At 45.2% G+C, this 18332-nt stretch overlaps 1 protein-coding gene across 1 annotated transcript in view; it reads left to right on the top strand.

Annotated features, from left to right (window-relative positions):
• The window catches only part of STMND1 (stathmin domain containing 1), a 31016-nt gene extending 19508 nt beyond the window's left edge, over window positions 1-11508 (top strand). The window contains exons 4-5 of the mRNA XM_062187373.1: window positions 9655-9786; window positions 11218-11508. Of these exons, the coding sequence (XP_062043357.1) occupies window positions 9655-9786; window positions 11218-11508 (423 nt within the window). The remainder of the gene's footprint in view (window positions 1-9654; window positions 9787-11217) is intronic.
• Window positions 11509-18332: the final 6824 nt, after the last annotated feature.

The following is an 18332-nucleotide window of genomic DNA, read 5'->3' as shown; positions in this document are numbered from 1 at the left end:
CAATGTGATGGATATAGCACATGCATAAACAGTATCGATCTGTTTTTCTGGGGATTTTTAAAAATGAAATATGAGAAGAGTAGAATAAATACCATGCTATTTTTAAAAAAATATTAATGTATTTTATTAGTATATTTCAATTCTACAGATTAAAAAGTCATCACACTTTTAAAAAATATTTTATTTATTTTATTTGAGAGTTAGAGTTACAGACAGTGATAGGGAGAGACAGAGAGAAAGGTCTTCCTTCCATTGGTTCACTCCTCAAATGGCTGCAATGGCCAGAGTAGCACCTATCTGAAGCCAGGAGCCAGGTGCTTTTTCCTGGTCTCCCACACAGGTACAGGGGCCCAAGCACTTGGGCCATCTTCCACTGCTTTCCCAGGCCATAGCAGAGAGCTGGATTGGAAGAGGAACAGCCAGGACTAGAACTGGCGCCCATATGGGATGCCGGTGCCACAGGCAGAGGATTAACCTACTGCGCCATGGCGCCGGCCCCACACATTTTTAAAGGCTACTGAAAATCACTGAATTAGGCCGGCGCCGTGGCTCAACAGGCTAATCCTCCGCCTTGCGGCGCCGGCACACCGGGTTCTAGTCCCGGTCGGGGCACCGATCCTGTCCCGGTTGCCCCTCTTCCAGGCCAGCTTTCTGCTGTGGCCAGGGAGTGCAGTGGAGGATGGCCCAAGTGTTTGGGCTCTGCACCCCAGGGGAGACCAGGAGAAGCACCTGGCTCCTGCCATAGGATCAGCGCGGTGCGCCGGCCGCAGCGCGCTACCGCGGCGGCCATTGGAGGGTGAACCAACGGCAAAAGGAAGACCTTTCTCTCTGTCTCTCTCTCTCTCACTGTCCACTCTGCCTGTCAAAAATAAAAAAAAATAAAAAAAAAAGAAAATCACTGAATTAAAAACTTCCATTTAAAACTGAATCAATGTAATACTCTGGTTTCTCTTCAGGTCATATAAGTCTTTCGCCTTTTGAAATAGAATCAATGTAATTCATATAAACCGTTTTCATCTTTTATTTGTATTTTTCTTCAAGAATAGAATTTTAATCCCAATCAGGTCACTGAATGTACCTCCATTGTAGTTCATGAGATTAGAATTTATTTATTAACAAATATGTAATTAAATAGATAAAGTCATGTATACCAAACAAAAACTAATCAAAAACACAGAGATAAGAGACAGTTTAAATACTAATAGTTATTACACAGTTGAAATTAAGTCATTTTTTTTCAAAGATCAGTTATCTGGACTGGCTAATCTAACAAATTTGTCATCTTTGAATAAGAAAAAAAATGACATTTTAGGAAGGAAAATGGTAGTTTCAAATAAATATGACTTTTCCTTTCCTTCCAACAATCACAATTTTTCTAAACATAAACTAGAAATAGAGAGGTTAAATACAATGGGGGATGTACTACACACCTTAGAAATAAACCCCTCTAATCATAGACAGAGCTAAGGTGAATCTAAGCAGATTTTTTTAGAAAACTTTTATTCAATAAATATAAATTTTGAAAGTACAACTTTTGGATTATAGTGGTTTTTTCCCCCATAACCTCCCTCCCACCCTCAAACCATCCCATCTCCTACTCCCTCTCTTCATTAAGATTCTTTTTTTTTTTTTTTTTTGACAGGCAGAGTTAGACAGAGAGAGACAGAGAGAAAAGTCTTCCTTTTTCCATTGGTTCACCCCCCTAAGTGGGCGCTACGGTGTGTTGCGACCAGTGCACTGCACCGATCTGAAGCCAGGAGCCAGGTGCTTCTCCTGGTCTCCCATGCGGGTGCAGGGCCCAAGAACCTGGGCCATCCTCCACTGCACTCCTGGGCCACAGCAGAGAGCTGGACTGGAAGAGGAACAACTGGGACAGAACCCGGCACCCCAACCACGACTAGAACCCGGGGTGCCGGTGCCGCAGGGGGAGGATTAGCCTAGTGAGCCACGGCATCGACCAAAGATTCATTTTTAATTATCTTTATTATACAGAAGATCAACTCTATGCTAAGTAAAGATTTCAATAGTTTGCACCCACACAGACATACAAAATATAAAGTACTGTTTGAAGGCTAGTTTTACCGTTAATTCTCATAGTACAACACATTAAGGACAGAGCTCTTACATGGGAGTAAGCGCACAGTGACTCCTGTTGTCGATTTAACAATTGACACTCTTATTTATGATGTCAGTAATCACCCGAGGCTCTTGTCATGAGCTGCCAAGGCTATGGAAGCCTCTTGAGTTCACAAACTCCGACCTTATTTAGACAAGGCCATAGTCAAAGTGGAAGTTCTTCTAAGCAGACTTTTACAACTACTCACAGAAGTAGTTTTGAGATCAAATAAGTGTGACATATTAATGGAAGTTTCAACCTCCTTGTATTTATAAACTTTATTTCCTAGTTCAACAAAAAATGATAGTACTTTCATGATAATAACACAAGAAGCAAGATCATCTTTTATCAATAACTTCTCTGAAAGGCAAAAAAAGTGAAATCAAGCAAACTATGAAGTGCAGAGGGACCACAATGCTCTCAAAATAGATATGTGTGATTTGTATGTGCACTTGGAAATAGCAGGCGACTGAATTAATCCAGAGAGCAGAAGAAGCAGTGTGAGGCAGGGTAGAAGAGAGAGGAGTAAACTGACCAAACTGCTAGTAAGATAATTCACCATGGCCTCACTTTCTCTTTTGACTTCTCACCAAGTATGAGGTGGAGAAGGACTGCTCCTTCCAGTGCAGGAACAATAGAGAAAAAAGTGGGAAAACTTACTATATACTGTGTTCCCCTAATAGTTCATATATGGTAAGAGATCAGGAAAAACTATACTTCCCACTCAAATGTACAATACTACTTTTAAATGAAGTTTCTTCTGTGGACCAATAGTATACTCAAATACTTTCAAGAGTGTTCATCCTAATAGATTTCAAGTTTACTTAGGAGCTAAATGACATATGAGGAACAAACTATTCAGAAGATAAATATCAGACCAAGTGAGACTTAGTGGCAGTTGCTACAAATGTGCACCGGTTTTATGCTCTCAAGTCCAAGTGTGCATGGATTGGTGTAGACCTCTTTTGAGAGATGTGATTGGCTCTCATTTATCCATAAAGATGCTGTTGACTTTGGGTGTATTTTATCCCAAACTCGTTTCTTCCTGCCTTCTAGCATGTTCTGTGTCCCCGCCTACCCCAGGCTCAGCAAATTTGAATTCGTCGCTAATTATTCCTGTGTCTGCTCAGAGTTCCTAGCCTTCTCTGCTTGGTGACGTTCAGCATATTTCTGTAGTTGGTGACCTTTAGTGTAGTGAGGAAGTCTATCCGTGTTGCACCAGAGTCTCTGACATTATTTGTTGAACCTCCTGGGGAGTGTTTTAAGGGGGAGGAAGTTGACCCAGTTAGATCTCAGGGACACCACTTAACTTCCAGAGTGACCATCTCCAGGAGGTCTAACAGTGACAGAACAGGAGTGACCAGCTCTTTGGCAGGCCTTTTTTATGTACAAAATTCCCTTAAAGCAACAAAACCAAGATAAGTTCATCCCTAGGTCAATAGTTAATTAGGAAAGCTCTGAGGCATACACAACAGATCTAAGAAGTAAGGTATACAAATTAGGTTAGCTGGAAACAAGCTGCAGAGCCTACCACAGCATCTTTGGTCTGGGCCGCCCTCTTAAGGTATTCGCAAAGAAATAATTGAACTGGTGACTTCTATAGCACCTCTTAACCTCATAACTTGGTCATTGGCATCACTTGCAAGTTCCAACATTTGATAAGTTCCAACTGCAAAAAACTGGGTGGTCAGGAATCCAGATACCCTTCTATAGGTCTCTCTGTTCTTTGACTTAAAATGTCAGGCTCAAGAGAATTAACTTCCTTAAAGAGGGAGGAAGAGCATGATTCCGCAGGCATCATTTGGGATAAAACCACTGGAGGAGACCACCCAGAAAATCTAAACTCTGAAACTGCTGGTTGCTCTCATAATTTGAGTCAACGTTCAGAATGCTAAGTAAGCCTGCCCCAGCATTTCTTTATTGGGTCTTGGATTAATTTCCCTCTTACTGCTCTACGAGTGAGTATCACTGGGAAACTGATTTCCTACCCACCTCACCATATCGCTAGCTGAGCCCTAGAGCAGACAGCTTTTGCCAACAAGAAGCCCAGGCGCCAGCTGTCTTCAAGAATGGTACACTTGCACAAAGAGGGAGGACTTGCCCTGATGAACACCCCACAGTTTTCATGTAGTGAAAAACATCACATGATCACATGATGTAAAACTGATGGCTGTGACTGAGCCAAATCTTCAAGAAATGTTTTCCCTTTAGAAGACTTCCTGAGGAACCCAGATTTTAGAACCGGAAGGAAAAGTCTGTCCCCACTTTACAGTTGAGAACATGGAGTCCAGTGAGAAGTTGGTGGTAGAGCTCCCTGGCCTTCCACTTCCGGTTCCACTTGGGCTCCAGTGCACTTCCCACTCTCCTTCACCTTCCTTTGTGAGAATCCTGCATCCCAGTTGTAACCTAAAGGGGAAATCAGGGCCTTCAGATTTTAAGAATCTGTGGAAAGTCACTCCACAGCCAAGCCAGGATTCAAACCCAGGTCTTTGTGAGTCCCAGTCAGAAAGATACATTTTTCTACTGTGCTGAACTCTCTCTTTGCTAGATTTATTTTCTCAGTACCTACAGCACTCTAGTCTGAGGAGAGAGTCTTTGGGAAATTATAATAAATGCTAAGAGCTCCACTGCCCTTAAAAAAATCTTTAGAGAAATTATCTAGAATAATACTCAGTTCACTTTATAATGAAGACTTGGAGTTTATTCAGACCTTCCCACAGTCATAAGAAGCCTCTATATGTTGACCTGGAAAGATATCTGTATTAAATTAAGGAAAGAAAATTGTATATTATAATCTCATGGAGGTTTTGGTTCACATTATAGATGTCCTACACATACGCAGGCATACGTTGTATTTTATTGAGCTTTGCTTTATTGCACTTCATAGATTCTGTGGTTTTTACAAACTGAAGTTTGTGATAACCCTGTGATACCCAAGTCTGCTGGCACCTGTTTTCCCACAGCGTGTGCTCACTTCCTGTCTCTGTGTCACATTTTGGTAATTTTTACAATATTTCAAACTTGCTCATTGTTATATCTGTTATTGTGATCTGTGACCAGAGATCTTTGATGTTATTGTGGTAATTGTTTGGGGACAACACAAGCCACACCCATATAAGCTGGTAAATTTGAGAGGTAATTGCTATGAAGTGTGTTCTGACTGTTCTACCCATCAGCTGTTCCCTTATCTGTCTCTGTGCAGCCTCCCCACCCCGTCCCTGAAACACAGTGATATTTAAATGACAGTAGGCCAATTATAACCCTACAATGACCTGTAAGAGTTCAAATGAAAGCAGGAATCGGGTGTTTGTTTTTTTTTTTTTTTTTAAGATTTATTTATGGCCGGTGCCGTGGCTCAACAGGTTAATCCTCCGCCTTGCGGCGCCGGCACACCGGGTTCTAGTCCCGGTCGGGGCACCGATCCTGTCCCGGTTGCCCCTCTTCCAGGCCAGCTCTCTGCTGTGGCCAGGGAGTGCAGTGGAGGATGGCCCAAGTGTCTGGGCTCTGCACCCCATGGGAGACCAGGATAAGTACCTGGCTCCTGCCATCGGAACAGCGCGGTGCGCTGGCCGCAGCGCGCTACCGCGGCGGCCATTAGAGGGTGAACCAACGGCAAAGGAAGACCTTTCTCTCGGTCTCTCTCTCTCTCACTGTCCACTCTGCCTGTCAAAAAAAAAAAAAGATTTATTTATTTATCTGAAAGTCAGAGTTACACAGAGAGAGAAAGAGAGGTTTTCCATCTGCTGTCACTTCCCAATTGGCTACAATGGCTGGAGCTGTGCCAATCTGAAGCCAGGAGCCAGGAGCTTCCTTCAGGTCTCTTGCATGGGTGCAGGGGTCCTTGGGCCATCTTCTACTGCTTTCCCAGGCCATAGTAGGGAGCTGCATCAGAAGAGGAGGAGCCAGGATTCGAACCGGTACCCATATGGGATGCTGGCACTGCAGGCAGCAGCTTTACCCACTACACCACAGTGCCGACCCCTGGAGTTGCACGTTTTTTGCTTTAGATCAAAAGTTGGAATGATTAAACTTAGAGGGGAAGGCATGTTGAAAGCCAAGATAGGTCTAGGGTTGGGCCTCTCATACCAAACAGTCAGCTAAGCTGTGAATGCAAAGGAAAAGTTCTTGAACGAGATTAAAAATGCCATTCCAGTGAACACATGAATGAGAAGAAAGTGGAACCACCTTACGGCTGACATGGAGAAAGTCTCAATGGTCTGGATGGAAGCTCAAACCAACCCCAACATTCCCTTAAACCAAAACCTGATCAGAGCAGGGCTTCAGCCCTCTAGTTCTGTGAAAGCTGAGAAAGGTGAGGAAGCTGCAGAAGCACAGTCTGAAGCTAGCAGAGGCTGGCTCACGGAGGTTAATGAAAGAAGTCATCCACAAGCCATCAGAGAGCAAGACAAAGCCGCAAGTGCTGATGGAGAAGCTGCAGCAAGTTGTCCCCCCAGAAGAAACAGAAAAGACCACTGAGGAAGGGGGCTACGCTAACAACAGGTTGCCAACGCAGATGAAATAGGCTTATATTGGAAAAAGATGTCATCTAGAAATTTCATAGCTAGGGAGAAGTCAACAGCCAGCTTCAAAGCTTCAAAAGTCAGCCTGTTAGAGTCAGCTTGTTAGAGGTTATTGCAACTGCTGACTTTTCAGTTGAATCCAGTGCTCATTTATTATTCCAAAAATCCTGGAACCCTTCAGAATTCATTAAATCTGCTCTGCTTGGGGCCACCATTGTGACGCAGTGGGTTAAGCCACTGCCTGTGACACTGGCATCTCATGTGAGCACTGGTTTAAGTCCCAGCTGCTCTGCTTCAGATCCAGCTCCCTGCTAATGCTCCTGGGAAAGCAATGGAAGATGGCCCAAATGCCTGGGCCCCTGCCTACATGTTTAGGAGAACTGGATGGCGTTTCAGCCTGGCCCAGCTCCAGCTGGTGGCCATTCAGGGAATGAAACAACGGGTGGAAAATTGATCGATCAATCAATCTATCTATCTCCCTGTCTCTCTGTGCTTTTAAATAAATAAAACAATTAAAAAAATAAAGAAAGGAAAGAAAACTACTCCACTTGGGCTCTGTCAGTGGAACAGCAAGGCCTGGGTGACAGCCCATCTGTCACGGTTTATAACATGACTTACTGAATATATAAAGTCCTTTGTTAAAAAAGATTCTTTTCAAACTGTTACTGCTCATTGGTACTGCATCTGGTCACCCAAAAGCTCTCATGGAGGTGTGCACAATATTAATGCTTAAATGCCTGCTATCACAATGTCCACCTTTCAGCCCATGGATCAAGGAGCCAGTTCTACCTCCGAGCTTTATTATTGAAGAAATACATTCTGTAAGGTGACAGCTCCCTATAAGCAGTGCTTTTTCTGATAACGCTCAGCAAAGTAAATGAAAACCTTCTGGAAAGCATTCAACGCTCTGGCTGCCATGAAGAACAATTGTGTTAATGGGAGGAGGTAAGAATATGAAGATAAACAGGAGTTTGGAAAGGGTGGATTCCAACCCTCAGGGATGACCGTGAGGGGTCCAAGCTTCAGCAGAGGTGGTGGACACAGCAAGTGCACTGAAGTGGAGTCTCAGTGACCGAAGCAGCACCATCTCCAGACAGAACGTTGAGGATGAACAAAAACAAAGTGGTTTCTGGAGCTGGAAGATGCTGGGAGCATTGCTGGCATGACAGCAAAGAACTTGGAATATTACAGAAATGTGGTTGATGAAGCTGAAGCAGTTTTGAGAGCATTCGCTCCCATTTAGGAGACGTTCAACCATGGGCCAATAGTATCACAGAGTGTCACATGCTCCAGAGAAACCTCTCCTCAAAGGAGCAGTCGACCCATGTGGCAAGCTTCAAGGTCGTCTTGTTTTGAGAAACTGCCACAGCCACCCCAGACTTCAGCAGCCACTACCAGCAGACCGTCCACCAGCAAAGACATCGCAACTTGCTGAAGGCTCGGATAAGTGTTAGCATTTTTTTAGCCATAAAGTATTTTTAAATTAAGATGTGCACATCTTAAAAAAAGATATTCACATTTTAAAAAGATGTAATACTGGGAATGGTGCTGTGGCATAGTGGATGAAAACGCCGCCTACAGTGCCAGCATCTCATATGGGCACCAGTTCAAGTCCCAGCTGCTCCACTTCTAATACAGTTCCCTGCTGTGGCCTGGGAAAGCAGTAGAAGATGGCCCAAGTCCTTGTGCCCCTGCACCCATGTGGAAGATCCAGAGGAAGCTCCTGGCTCCTGGCTTCAGATCAACACAGCTCCAGCCATTGTGGCTATCTGGAGAGTGAACCATCGGATGGAAGACCTCTCTCTCTCTCTCTCTCTCTCTCTCTCTGTCTCTTTCTCTCCCCCCTCTGCCTCTCTCTGTCTTTCAAATAAATAAATAAATCTTTGAAAAAAAAAAGTGATGCTAATGTGTACCAAGTAAACTCCAGTGTAGTGTAAACATAACTTTTTTATGTACTAGGAAACAAAAGAAAATCCCGTGGCTCTTTATTGTGTGCCATATATGCCTTGTTGTGATCTCAAACTGAACCTGCCGTATCTCCAAGGAATGCCTGTATATATACATAAATATACATGCATAGAAAAGATCTATAAAGACGCACATAGAACTCTTTACAAAGCTTCATGGTAAGGAGTGAGACCAAAAGCCAGGTGCTTAAACTGAGGATCTGGAAATCATGTATGTATCATTTTAATTTTTCATAACCAATGCATATTATAGAATGTACATTTTTAAAGAATGGCATGTAAATTTTTTTTATTTTTGTTCTTAAATGCCTTATAACAACTTGACTTTTTTTGTAACTAGAAATTAATATTAGAAAGACATTATGGCCTCGAAATGAAGAAAAAGTAGTGAATCATATGAAATGGAACTTTTTTCTCTGCTGTCATGAAAACATTTGTAAGGGGCCAACAGCAAGGCCCATTTCAGAGCTGCTGCTCAGTCACTGCTAGTTGTCTCTCTGTCCCACGAGATGAAGAGTAATCTCTATCCTAAATGAAAGTAAGTTGCAGCTTATGGAGTATTACCCTAAACTTTCTAACTTGAACTACAAACTTATTGCTTTTTGGCCACAGTTTCCCATCTGATATATAGTCCCAAAGTTTTTTTCCTTCTTTCTCTTCTTCTTCCTCCCCTCCAACCTCTTCCTTCTGCCCCCCTTCTCCCTCCTCTCCCTCCTCGTCGTCGTCCTCCTCCTCCCCCTTCTCCTCCTCTGCTTCTCTTACTTATTTGTTTCCTTTTGGGTTTTTTTTCTTCTCATGAGCCCTTGTCTATTCAGTTACAGAACACCTTATACTCTTAGCACCTGCCATGTACGTTTTAAGACATTTACTGGGTTTTCCCTTTAGGAATTCTGTTCTTACCTACTTTCATCTTGTTGTTTTCTATCTGCCATGGGAATGTTTAGATTTCTAGGATTTATGTTTTAAACTGTTGATTCTATTACCTCTCTTACCTTTCTCCCCTGCCCACGAGCGATCTTGTTTCTCTACTTCAATAAGGGTCTTCTTTCAGGTGCACACAACTGAGAAGCCACTGAGAAAGCCACCAGCCAGACTGAAAAAGCTCCAGATCAAAAAGACAGAGAAAGATCTCACAAGGAAGGACGGAGACCAGAAAATGCAGGCGGCAGAGGCGCACCGCAAGGTAGCGGGGCTTGTGGGTGGCAGTGGTGGTGGACACCAGCTCATGTCAGACCGGTCCTACGAGCAGCTTCAACACAAATGGTGTGGGTCAATGTTCACTATGAATGACCTGCCTGCTCCTTAAGCTGGGTGTTTAGTGTTTGATTTTAATTATCTGTGTATTGTGAAGGAATGAAGAGATATCTTGAGGTTGGTGAAAAATTAGTTTCCTGTGTATAGTTTAAGTAAGCAAAAGCTACTAGGGTATTCCCAAAAGGTTGTGGAAGATGGAATAAAAAGATGTTTATTTTGAGGCAAAAAAAATTGTCATCTATTGCTGGTTTTTCTGGAGTACATTTTCCATTAAGTTTTTGAAACACTCCTGTGATTCTTTTTTTTAAAGATTTATTTATTTACTTGAAAGGCAGAGTTACAGAGAGGCAGAAAGAGAGAGAGAGAGAGAGAGGTCTTCCATCTGCTGGTTCACTCCCCAGTTGGCCAAAATGTCCAGAGCTGTGCTGATCTGAAGCCAAGAGCCAGGAGCTTCTTCCGAGTCTCCCACACAGGTGCAGGAGCCCAGGGATTTGGGCTATCTTCCACTGCTTTCTCAGGCCATAAAAGAGAGCTGGATTGGGAGTGAAGCAGCCAGGACTCAAACCGGTGCCCATATGGAATGCTGGCACTGCAGGTGGCAGCTTTACCCACTATGCCACTAAGCCCCACTCCTGTAATTCTTAGGATTAAGTGAAGTATGACATTGTCTTCCCATGAAACAAAGAAAACTTGTGTTGCAGTAGGGGTGGAAGAGGGAAAGAGGTGGGGTATAAGGCTGAGAAGAGACCCCCAGACCACCAGACAGCAAGCTCTCTGTGTGCACCTGGGACCCCCTTGCCCAGACAGACTCTGGCAGCATTCAGCTTTCCAAGGCATGGTCCCAGCAATCTTTATTCCCATCTCTCATTTGGCCTCTCAGAGACGGGAACTCGGTGTAAGTCTTGGGTCTGTCTTCTTCAATGGGACTTGCTCAACACATTTGTCACCTGACTGGGTAATGGAGGAAAGAAGCCAGAACCATTCATGATGAGTGAGGTAGAGGAGAACTTGGAAAAAGTTATTATTCAGGCTGAAGACACTGTTAGGGATGCCCACATCCCATAGTAGAATGCCTGGGTGTGTCTCAGATTCACTCCCAAGTCCAGCTTCTGGCTAATGCATGACTGGGAGACAGCAGGTGATGGATCAAGTACTTGTGTCCCTGCCACCCACATGGGAGGTGAAGGTTAAGTTCCCATCTCCCAGTTGTGGCCTGGCCCTGTCCTAGCCATTGATGGAATTTGGGAATGGGAGGTGCCTCTCTCTCCCTCTTTCTCTCTTTCTCTCTCTCCCTTTGAATACAAAATACAAGTAAAAAAGTTACTTGGGCTCTTTTTCATTCTTTTATACTGCTTTTCAGACTAAAGAAGAAGAAACAAGAAAAAGGCTACAGCACGAGCGACTTTTGTTCCCAGGCCATGGCTCAGAGGTAGCAAAAGTGGGCGGGGCCGAGGTGCCACCTGCCAAGGGACATCACACGGTGAGTTTTGCCATGTTGGAACCATCTGACCCTGTCCTGCAGAGAGGAGAGCCCGGGAGCAAGGAGCAGGATCAACACGAGGCCACCTCCACCGACAGAAACTCCGATTATGGAAGTATTGGCGCCGTGGAGTCAGACATGTCCTACAACCGGGAGGAGGACGCTTTCTAAGAAGCCGGATCTTGTAGATTTCCTAAGACAGTGTCTGTTCTCTCCCTGTGTGATGTGCTTAGTGTCTCTCCTGTCCTTTGCTCATCAGACGTCACTCCATTGGGATTTCTGCCTTGGCCTTAGGGAGCTAAATGTGCTGAACGTGAGTTGAGTAAAACAAACAGCTGTACCTACTAAAAAAAAAAAAAAAAAAAAAAAAAAGGAGGGAGGCCGGTAGGAGCAGCTGGGCTGTTGCTGCTCCCTCCTGTGTGCCTTGAAACCCAGTGAAGACACCTTTCACTGATGAGCTTACAAAATAGGAGTGTGCCAAAGGAACCCCAGCCTTTCCGCTCCTGCCCCTCGGCTGTGCCCGTTCTCATGGACATCCTTTAAGTCAAATTGCAAGGGTTTGTGTTAATGATTTTACCACCTGTGTGCTTCTACTGCTGTACATTTAATTTGGTGGGTTTTTTGTTTGTTTTTAATTTTTGTGTGTGTTACCAAAGAATAAAGCAATCTCTTCAAGTTGGCCAAATTAGCTTCATGCCCCAAGTTTAAAGGAGCAAAATCCGGTTCTCAGAATGATGTCACCAGTGGAGCTTGCTTGATGGGAATGAAGCGAAGCTTCAACTGGGGCTGGGGACAGGAGGTGGGGGACGGGGCACTGAGAGCGGCCCTTCGCCCACCCGTCTCTTCCCCGGAGTTCGCTGACCTCAGTCTGCTGTCCTGATCCCATTGGAATGATGGCTTGTTCTTCCCTCCTGGAGACAGCCAGGCCTGCTCAGGCCTGAGCAGTTCACTAAAGTGTTCCTAAAGAACACTTGCACCGGTGTTTATACCTTTTTTTTTTTAAGATTTATTTACTTATCTGAAAGTTAGAGTTACAGAGAGGCAGAGGCAGAGAGAGAGGTCTTCCATCTGCTTGTTCACTTCCCAACTGGCTGCAGTGGCCGGAGCTGCACCGATCTGAAGCCAGGAGCCAGGAGCTTCTGCCAGGTCTCCCACACAGGTTTAGGGACCCAAGGACTTGGGCCATCTTCCACTGCTTTCCCAGGCCATAAGCAGAGAGCTGGATTGGGAGTAGAGCAGCCGGGACTCGAACTGGTGCCCATAAGGTTGCCGGCACTGCAGGTGGCAGCTTTACCTGCCGACCCCCGGTGTCTATACTTTTTCCCTGTCACTACCAAGTTTTGACCACCCCACCATCGTTGAACTGGGTGACTCCTGCAGTTTCTTTATCTTTGTGTGATGGTGGTCCATTTGAAAGCCCTGTTGGCCCACTCTTATTGCCAAGATAAAATCCACACTCCCTTTGGCTGGTGAGGATCTGGGCTTTCACAGTTCACCCAAAGTGAACTCCCTGTTCTCAGCACTCTCCCTAGCCTCTGGGCCTTTGCTCATTCTGTTCCCTCCTTCCCTTCGCCCCTTCTTGCTAGTTGCCTTCACCATGCCTTCTTGATTTTCTGTCTCACTCAAATGCCCCTCCATCCAACCCCTGGTCCAGGAGAGGCCCCCACCCTCCGCCCCTCATAGTCACCTCTGACGCCCGGAGTTCTTGTGTTTGCCTTCAGCACTGGGATACTTTCCCGTCTTAGCCATTAGATGTTCCCCGTCTGATCATGGTTACATTTTCTGTGCCTTGGCGAGCAGACGACGCCTAGGTGCTGGGTGTTGCTTTAGCAGAAGAATCCGTGTGCCCATCTGTCCTGGAAAAACAGCAGAGCAGCCATAGGAGGCGGCTTATTTTCCTGGCAGCCGGTGACTGGGGCAGACTTGAGAACCACTCAGCACCTCCTCTTTGTGTATTCCTTTTGGGGGTTCACAAATGGACACCTTGTGTTCCTGCAGCCTTCAGACTCCTGAGGGGAGATCGGGGAGGAAGGGCAGGGGATTTGCAGAACCCAAACCTTTAGATTCAGCACTTATTTCTTTAAAAAAAATTTTTTTTTGAGAGACAGAGCTCCCAATCATTTATTCACTCCAGCTGGGGCTGGGCCCCATGGAAACAGGGAGCTGGGAACTCAGTCTGGGTCTCCTACATAAGCGGCAGGGACTCAACTACTTGAGCCATCATCTACTGCCCTCTAGGGCGTGCATCAGCAGGAAGTGAGAATCAGGAACAGAGCTGGGATTCAAACCCAGGCATTGTGACATGGGATGCAGGCATCTTAACCACCAGGTCAGAGGACCCCCACCACCACCATCTACCTACCATGGGGCCTTGGAGTCACGTAGGCTCTCTGCAACTCCATTTCCTCGTACATATTTCCAAAAGCCTATGGAAAAGAGAATTCAAAGGTGTTTATTTTACTGCAAAAAACATGTGAAATTCCAGGCTGGTGTTGCAGTCTAGCTGGTTAAGCTGCTGCCTGCAATGCCAGTGTTCTATAATGGGGCACCTGTTCAAGTCGAGTTTAAGATCTCTCCCTCTCCCTCTCCCTCTTTCTCTGTAACTCTGTCCTTCAAATAAATAAATACATTTAAAAATTTTTTTTGAAATCCATGCATTTTTCTCTTTTTCTTTTTTTCTGTCTTTTTACTTTTTTGTTTTATTTGAAAGACAGAGTTACAGAGAGAAGAGGAGAGACAGCTACAATGGCTGGTTGTGCCAGACCAAAGCCAAGAACTTCATCCGAGTCTCCCATATAGGTGCAGGGGCCCAAGCACTTGGGCCATCTTCTGCTGCTTTCCCAGGTGCATTAGCAGGGAGCTGGATCAGAAGTGGAGCAGGCCGGCACCATGGCTTAACAGGCTAATCCTCCGCCTTGCGGCGCCGGCACACCGGGTTCTAGTCCCAGTCGGGGCGCCGGATTCTATCCTGGTTGCCCCTCTTCCAGGCCAGCTCTCTGCTGTGGCTCGGGAGTGCAGTGGAGGATGGCCCAAGTGCTTGGGCCCTGCACCCGCATGGGAGACCAGGAGAAGCACCTGGCTCCTGGCTTTGGATCAGCGAGATGCGCCGGCCGCAGTGGCCATTGGAGGGTGAACCAACGGCAAAAAGAAAGACCTTTCTCTCTGTCTCTCTCTCTCTCTCACTATCCACTCTGCCTGTCCAAAAAAAAAAAAAAAAAAAGTGGAGCAATTGGCTCTCGAACCGGTGCCCATATGAGATGTCAGTGTCTCAGGCAGAGGCTTAAGGATGTCAGCCCAGCATGTTTTTTTCATAATATGCACTTTCCGTGAGCTTCTTGAAGATGCCTCAGATGTTAATTTGGGGTAACTGCCTATCACAGAGTTATATCATAGGAAGTGTTGCTTGTAAAAGAGCCACATAAGCTGGAATTTGGCAATGTTTATGGCCTGTTTTTACGTAAAGTCCCATTGTAGCAACGTCATGTTTTCCATCTGCCCACAACTTTTCTACAGAGGTGCCCCTCCTAGTGGGAAGTACCAATCTTACCAAATATCAGACTAGCTGGAAATTTATACAAAGAGGCCCAAAAAGTGATTTCAGTGTTACACACACACAAATGGTAATATTTAAATGACTGTAAAATGGCAGGCGCTGTTACTATAAAGCCCTGGCCTACAGCACAGGCATCCCACATGGGCTCCAGTTCGAGTCCTGGCTACTCCACTTCCAATCTAGCTCTTTGCTATGGCCTGGGAAAGAAGTAGAAGATGGCCCAAGTCTTTGGGCCCCTGCACCCTCATGGGAGACCAGGAGGAAGCTCCTGGCTCCTTGCTTTGGATCAGCACAACTCTGGCCATTGCAACCATTTGGGGAGTGAACCAGCAGATGGAAGACCTCTCTCTCTCTCTCTCTGTCTCTACCTCTCTTTATAACTCTGTCTTTCAAATAAATAAAATAAATCTTTTTTTAAATAAATGGCTGCAAAATACATTCAATACAAATTTCTAATACCCATTGTAAGCTGAATTCACAAATTTGATAAATACCAACATACAACTTCCTCTTGAAGTCACTGGCTTGGGTGACAGGTTGGTTGAATTAAAATATACACAACAGCCCTCTGCATCTATGGATTCCACATGCAAACATTCAACCAACTGTGGATCAAAAGCACTTTGGAAAAAATTACACCTATAGGGAGGGCACTGTGGCATAGAGGGTAAAGCTGCCGCCTGCAGTGCCAGCATCCCACATGGGTGCTGGTTCAAGACCTGGTTGCTCCACTTCTGATCCAGCTCTTCACTATGGTCTGGGGAAACAATAGAAGATGATCCAAGTCCTTGGGCCCCTGCAGCTGCTCGGGAGACCTGGGAGAAGCTCCTGGCTCCTGGCTTTGAATCAGCATAGCTCTGGCAATTGTGGCCAACTGGGGAGTGAACCAGCGGATGGAGTCTCTCTCTCTCTCTTCCTCTCTCTCTCTCTCTCTCTCTGCCTCTGTCTCTCTGAACTCTGCCTTCCAAATCAATAAAGAAATCTTAAAAAAAAAAAAACTACACCTATACTGAACATGTACAGACAGTTCTTCTTGCCAACATTCCCTAAATAACACTGTGTAACAATTATTCCATAGCATTTACATTGTGGTAAAGGGAGTACTTAAAGTATATGAGAGAGTTCAATAGGTCATATGCAAAAAACTACAATGTTTTATCTAAGGGTTTTGAGATCGGGGTGCTGGTATCCAAGGGGCTTTCTGGAAGGAGTCTCCCTGAGACACAGAGGGCCAGCTACTTGGTGTAGATGTGAACATTATCATTGATATCCTGGTTTGCAAACCTCTTTACGTATACAGAGTTGAATATGCGGAGTTACACAGCCTAAATGATTGTCTGTGTTGTTACATTAGTGGAACGCTCCACCATACCAGATGGGAAGGGAGGCAATGAGAATGTGCAGTACCTGGAGCCGGGGAAAAGTGCCCAAGCCTTACATATGTTATTATTTACAAAGATAAGTGATGGTGCAGAGAGGAGCAAGTAGGCTCAAAGGCGCTAAGCTGCTCCCCGCAGTCACAGGTGCCTACCACCAAGCCCGGTGAAGCCCACTTTCAAGTCCTGCTCTGCCTCCAGTGTGATACAGACCCCCGACCCTGAAACATTGTTTACAAACCTCAGCTGCACAGGAGACTGATCCCAAGATCATCTTGCTTTCTCTCCTTTTATAGAATTATTTGCACCAAAGAGTAAACAAACAGAAAGATGGAGATTTGGGTGTTGAAAGAGCATAATTGATTTTCTCATTCTTAAAACATAAAGTTTGGAACAGTCACGAGTATATTTCAGCCAAACTCAAATCTTAACAGCACACGATTTCATAAATATTTCTATAATCACCTTAGTTGAGGGCAACTGAAAAATACCTGTGTAGTTTTCCTTGTGAAAGACTACCTGGCTGTATGGAATAGAAGGTAATTTAATTTTGAGTGACCTTATCATGGGGTGGTTGGCATGTGTTAAGGAGGTTATATTTAAGGAAATACACTTAGAATAAAATTTAGAGGTGTATCTCAAAATGTTTCATGCGTATTTAAAATAATGCATGTTGTAAGACACTTATGTTAGTAAAAGTAAATTTATTATCACAGGGACAAAAATAGAACATTTTTATAGTGTTGCTATAGTGACAAGCAGTCATTTATAACTGTATCTATTTCTATCTCTTTTTGTCCTCTGACTGGCAAATAGCTAGGATTTGACGGAATAATTATATAGTAAATATTATATTCTGAAGAAGCGTAATGTTAACTTGTGGCAGCAGCTACAAGCTACATGCATATCCTGTAACCTCACTCCCAGGACCTTCCTATGGAACATAGTGGAACTTATGAACTAGGTGAATAAAGGGCTTTTTTAAACAGATTTATTTAGTTATTTTAAAGTCAGAGTTAAACAGAGAGAGGAGAGGCAGAGAGAGAGAGAGAGAGGTCTTCCATCCGCTGGTTCACTCCCCAATTGGCCGCAGCGGCAGGAACTGCGCTGATCCAAAGCAAGGAGTCAGGAGACTCCTCTGGGTCTCCCACGTGTACAGAGGCCAAGGACTTGGGCCATCTTCTACTGCTTTCCCAGGCCATAGCAGAGAGCTGGATCAGAAGAGGAGCAGCCAGGTCTCGAACCAGCGCCCATATGAGATGCTGAGACTGCAGGCAGTGGCTTTAGCTGCGCCGGTCCCAGGGCTTTAAAAAAAAAAAAAAGATTTATTTATTTACTTACTTGAAAGGCAGAACATGAGAGTGAGAGAGAGAGAGAGAGAAAAGGGGATCATTCACCTGTTGGTTCACGCAGAAAATGGCTACAATAGCCAGGGTTGGCCAGGGGCAAAGCCAGGAGCCAGTAACTCCATCCAGGTCTCCCATGGGTGGCAGGGACCCAAGGCATCTTGGGCCATCTTCTGCTCTTTTCCAGGTGCATTAGCAGGGTGCTGGATTGGAAGGGAAGCAGCTGGGACTCAAACTAGCACTCTGATAAGGGTGCCAGTGTTGCAAGCTGCAACTTAACTCGCCATGCCACAACCTAGGCCCTATAGCATCATTTTAAAATACACTGGGGTGGGGAGGTGGGGAAGGCAGCACTTGGCACAGCAGGTTAAGCTTCCGCTTTTGATGCTGGCATCCTGTATGGGTGCTGTGGGGAACCGCAGGCTGGCCACCTGTGAGAACCTCCTCATCTACATAGCTTGCAGCAATCGGTGGACCACAAGGCCTATGAAAACAACCAGGTGAAACAGATGAAACAGAATGGACTCTGCATAAACAACTAGGAAGAACCAGGTGAAACAGATGAACTTTCGACCTGAGGCTATACGCGCCCTTTCATCTGATTGGACGATATCAGTATAAAGGGACATTGGGATCTGGGCGGGGGGGGCGGCCTCCGCCAGTGGCGGCCGCTGCCACAGCCCCTCCTCCTCCTTTCTCCTCTCCCAACTTTTCTTCTGC

Source organism: Lepus europaeus, chromosome 3, assembly GCF_033115175.1.
Source record: "Lepus europaeus isolate LE1 chromosome 3, mLepTim1.pri, whole genome shotgun sequence".
In the NCBI taxonomy this organism is placed as follows: Eukaryota; Metazoa; Chordata; class Mammalia; order Lagomorpha; family Leporidae; genus Lepus; species Lepus europaeus.
This window is presented reverse-complemented; position numbering and strand designations above follow the sequence as displayed.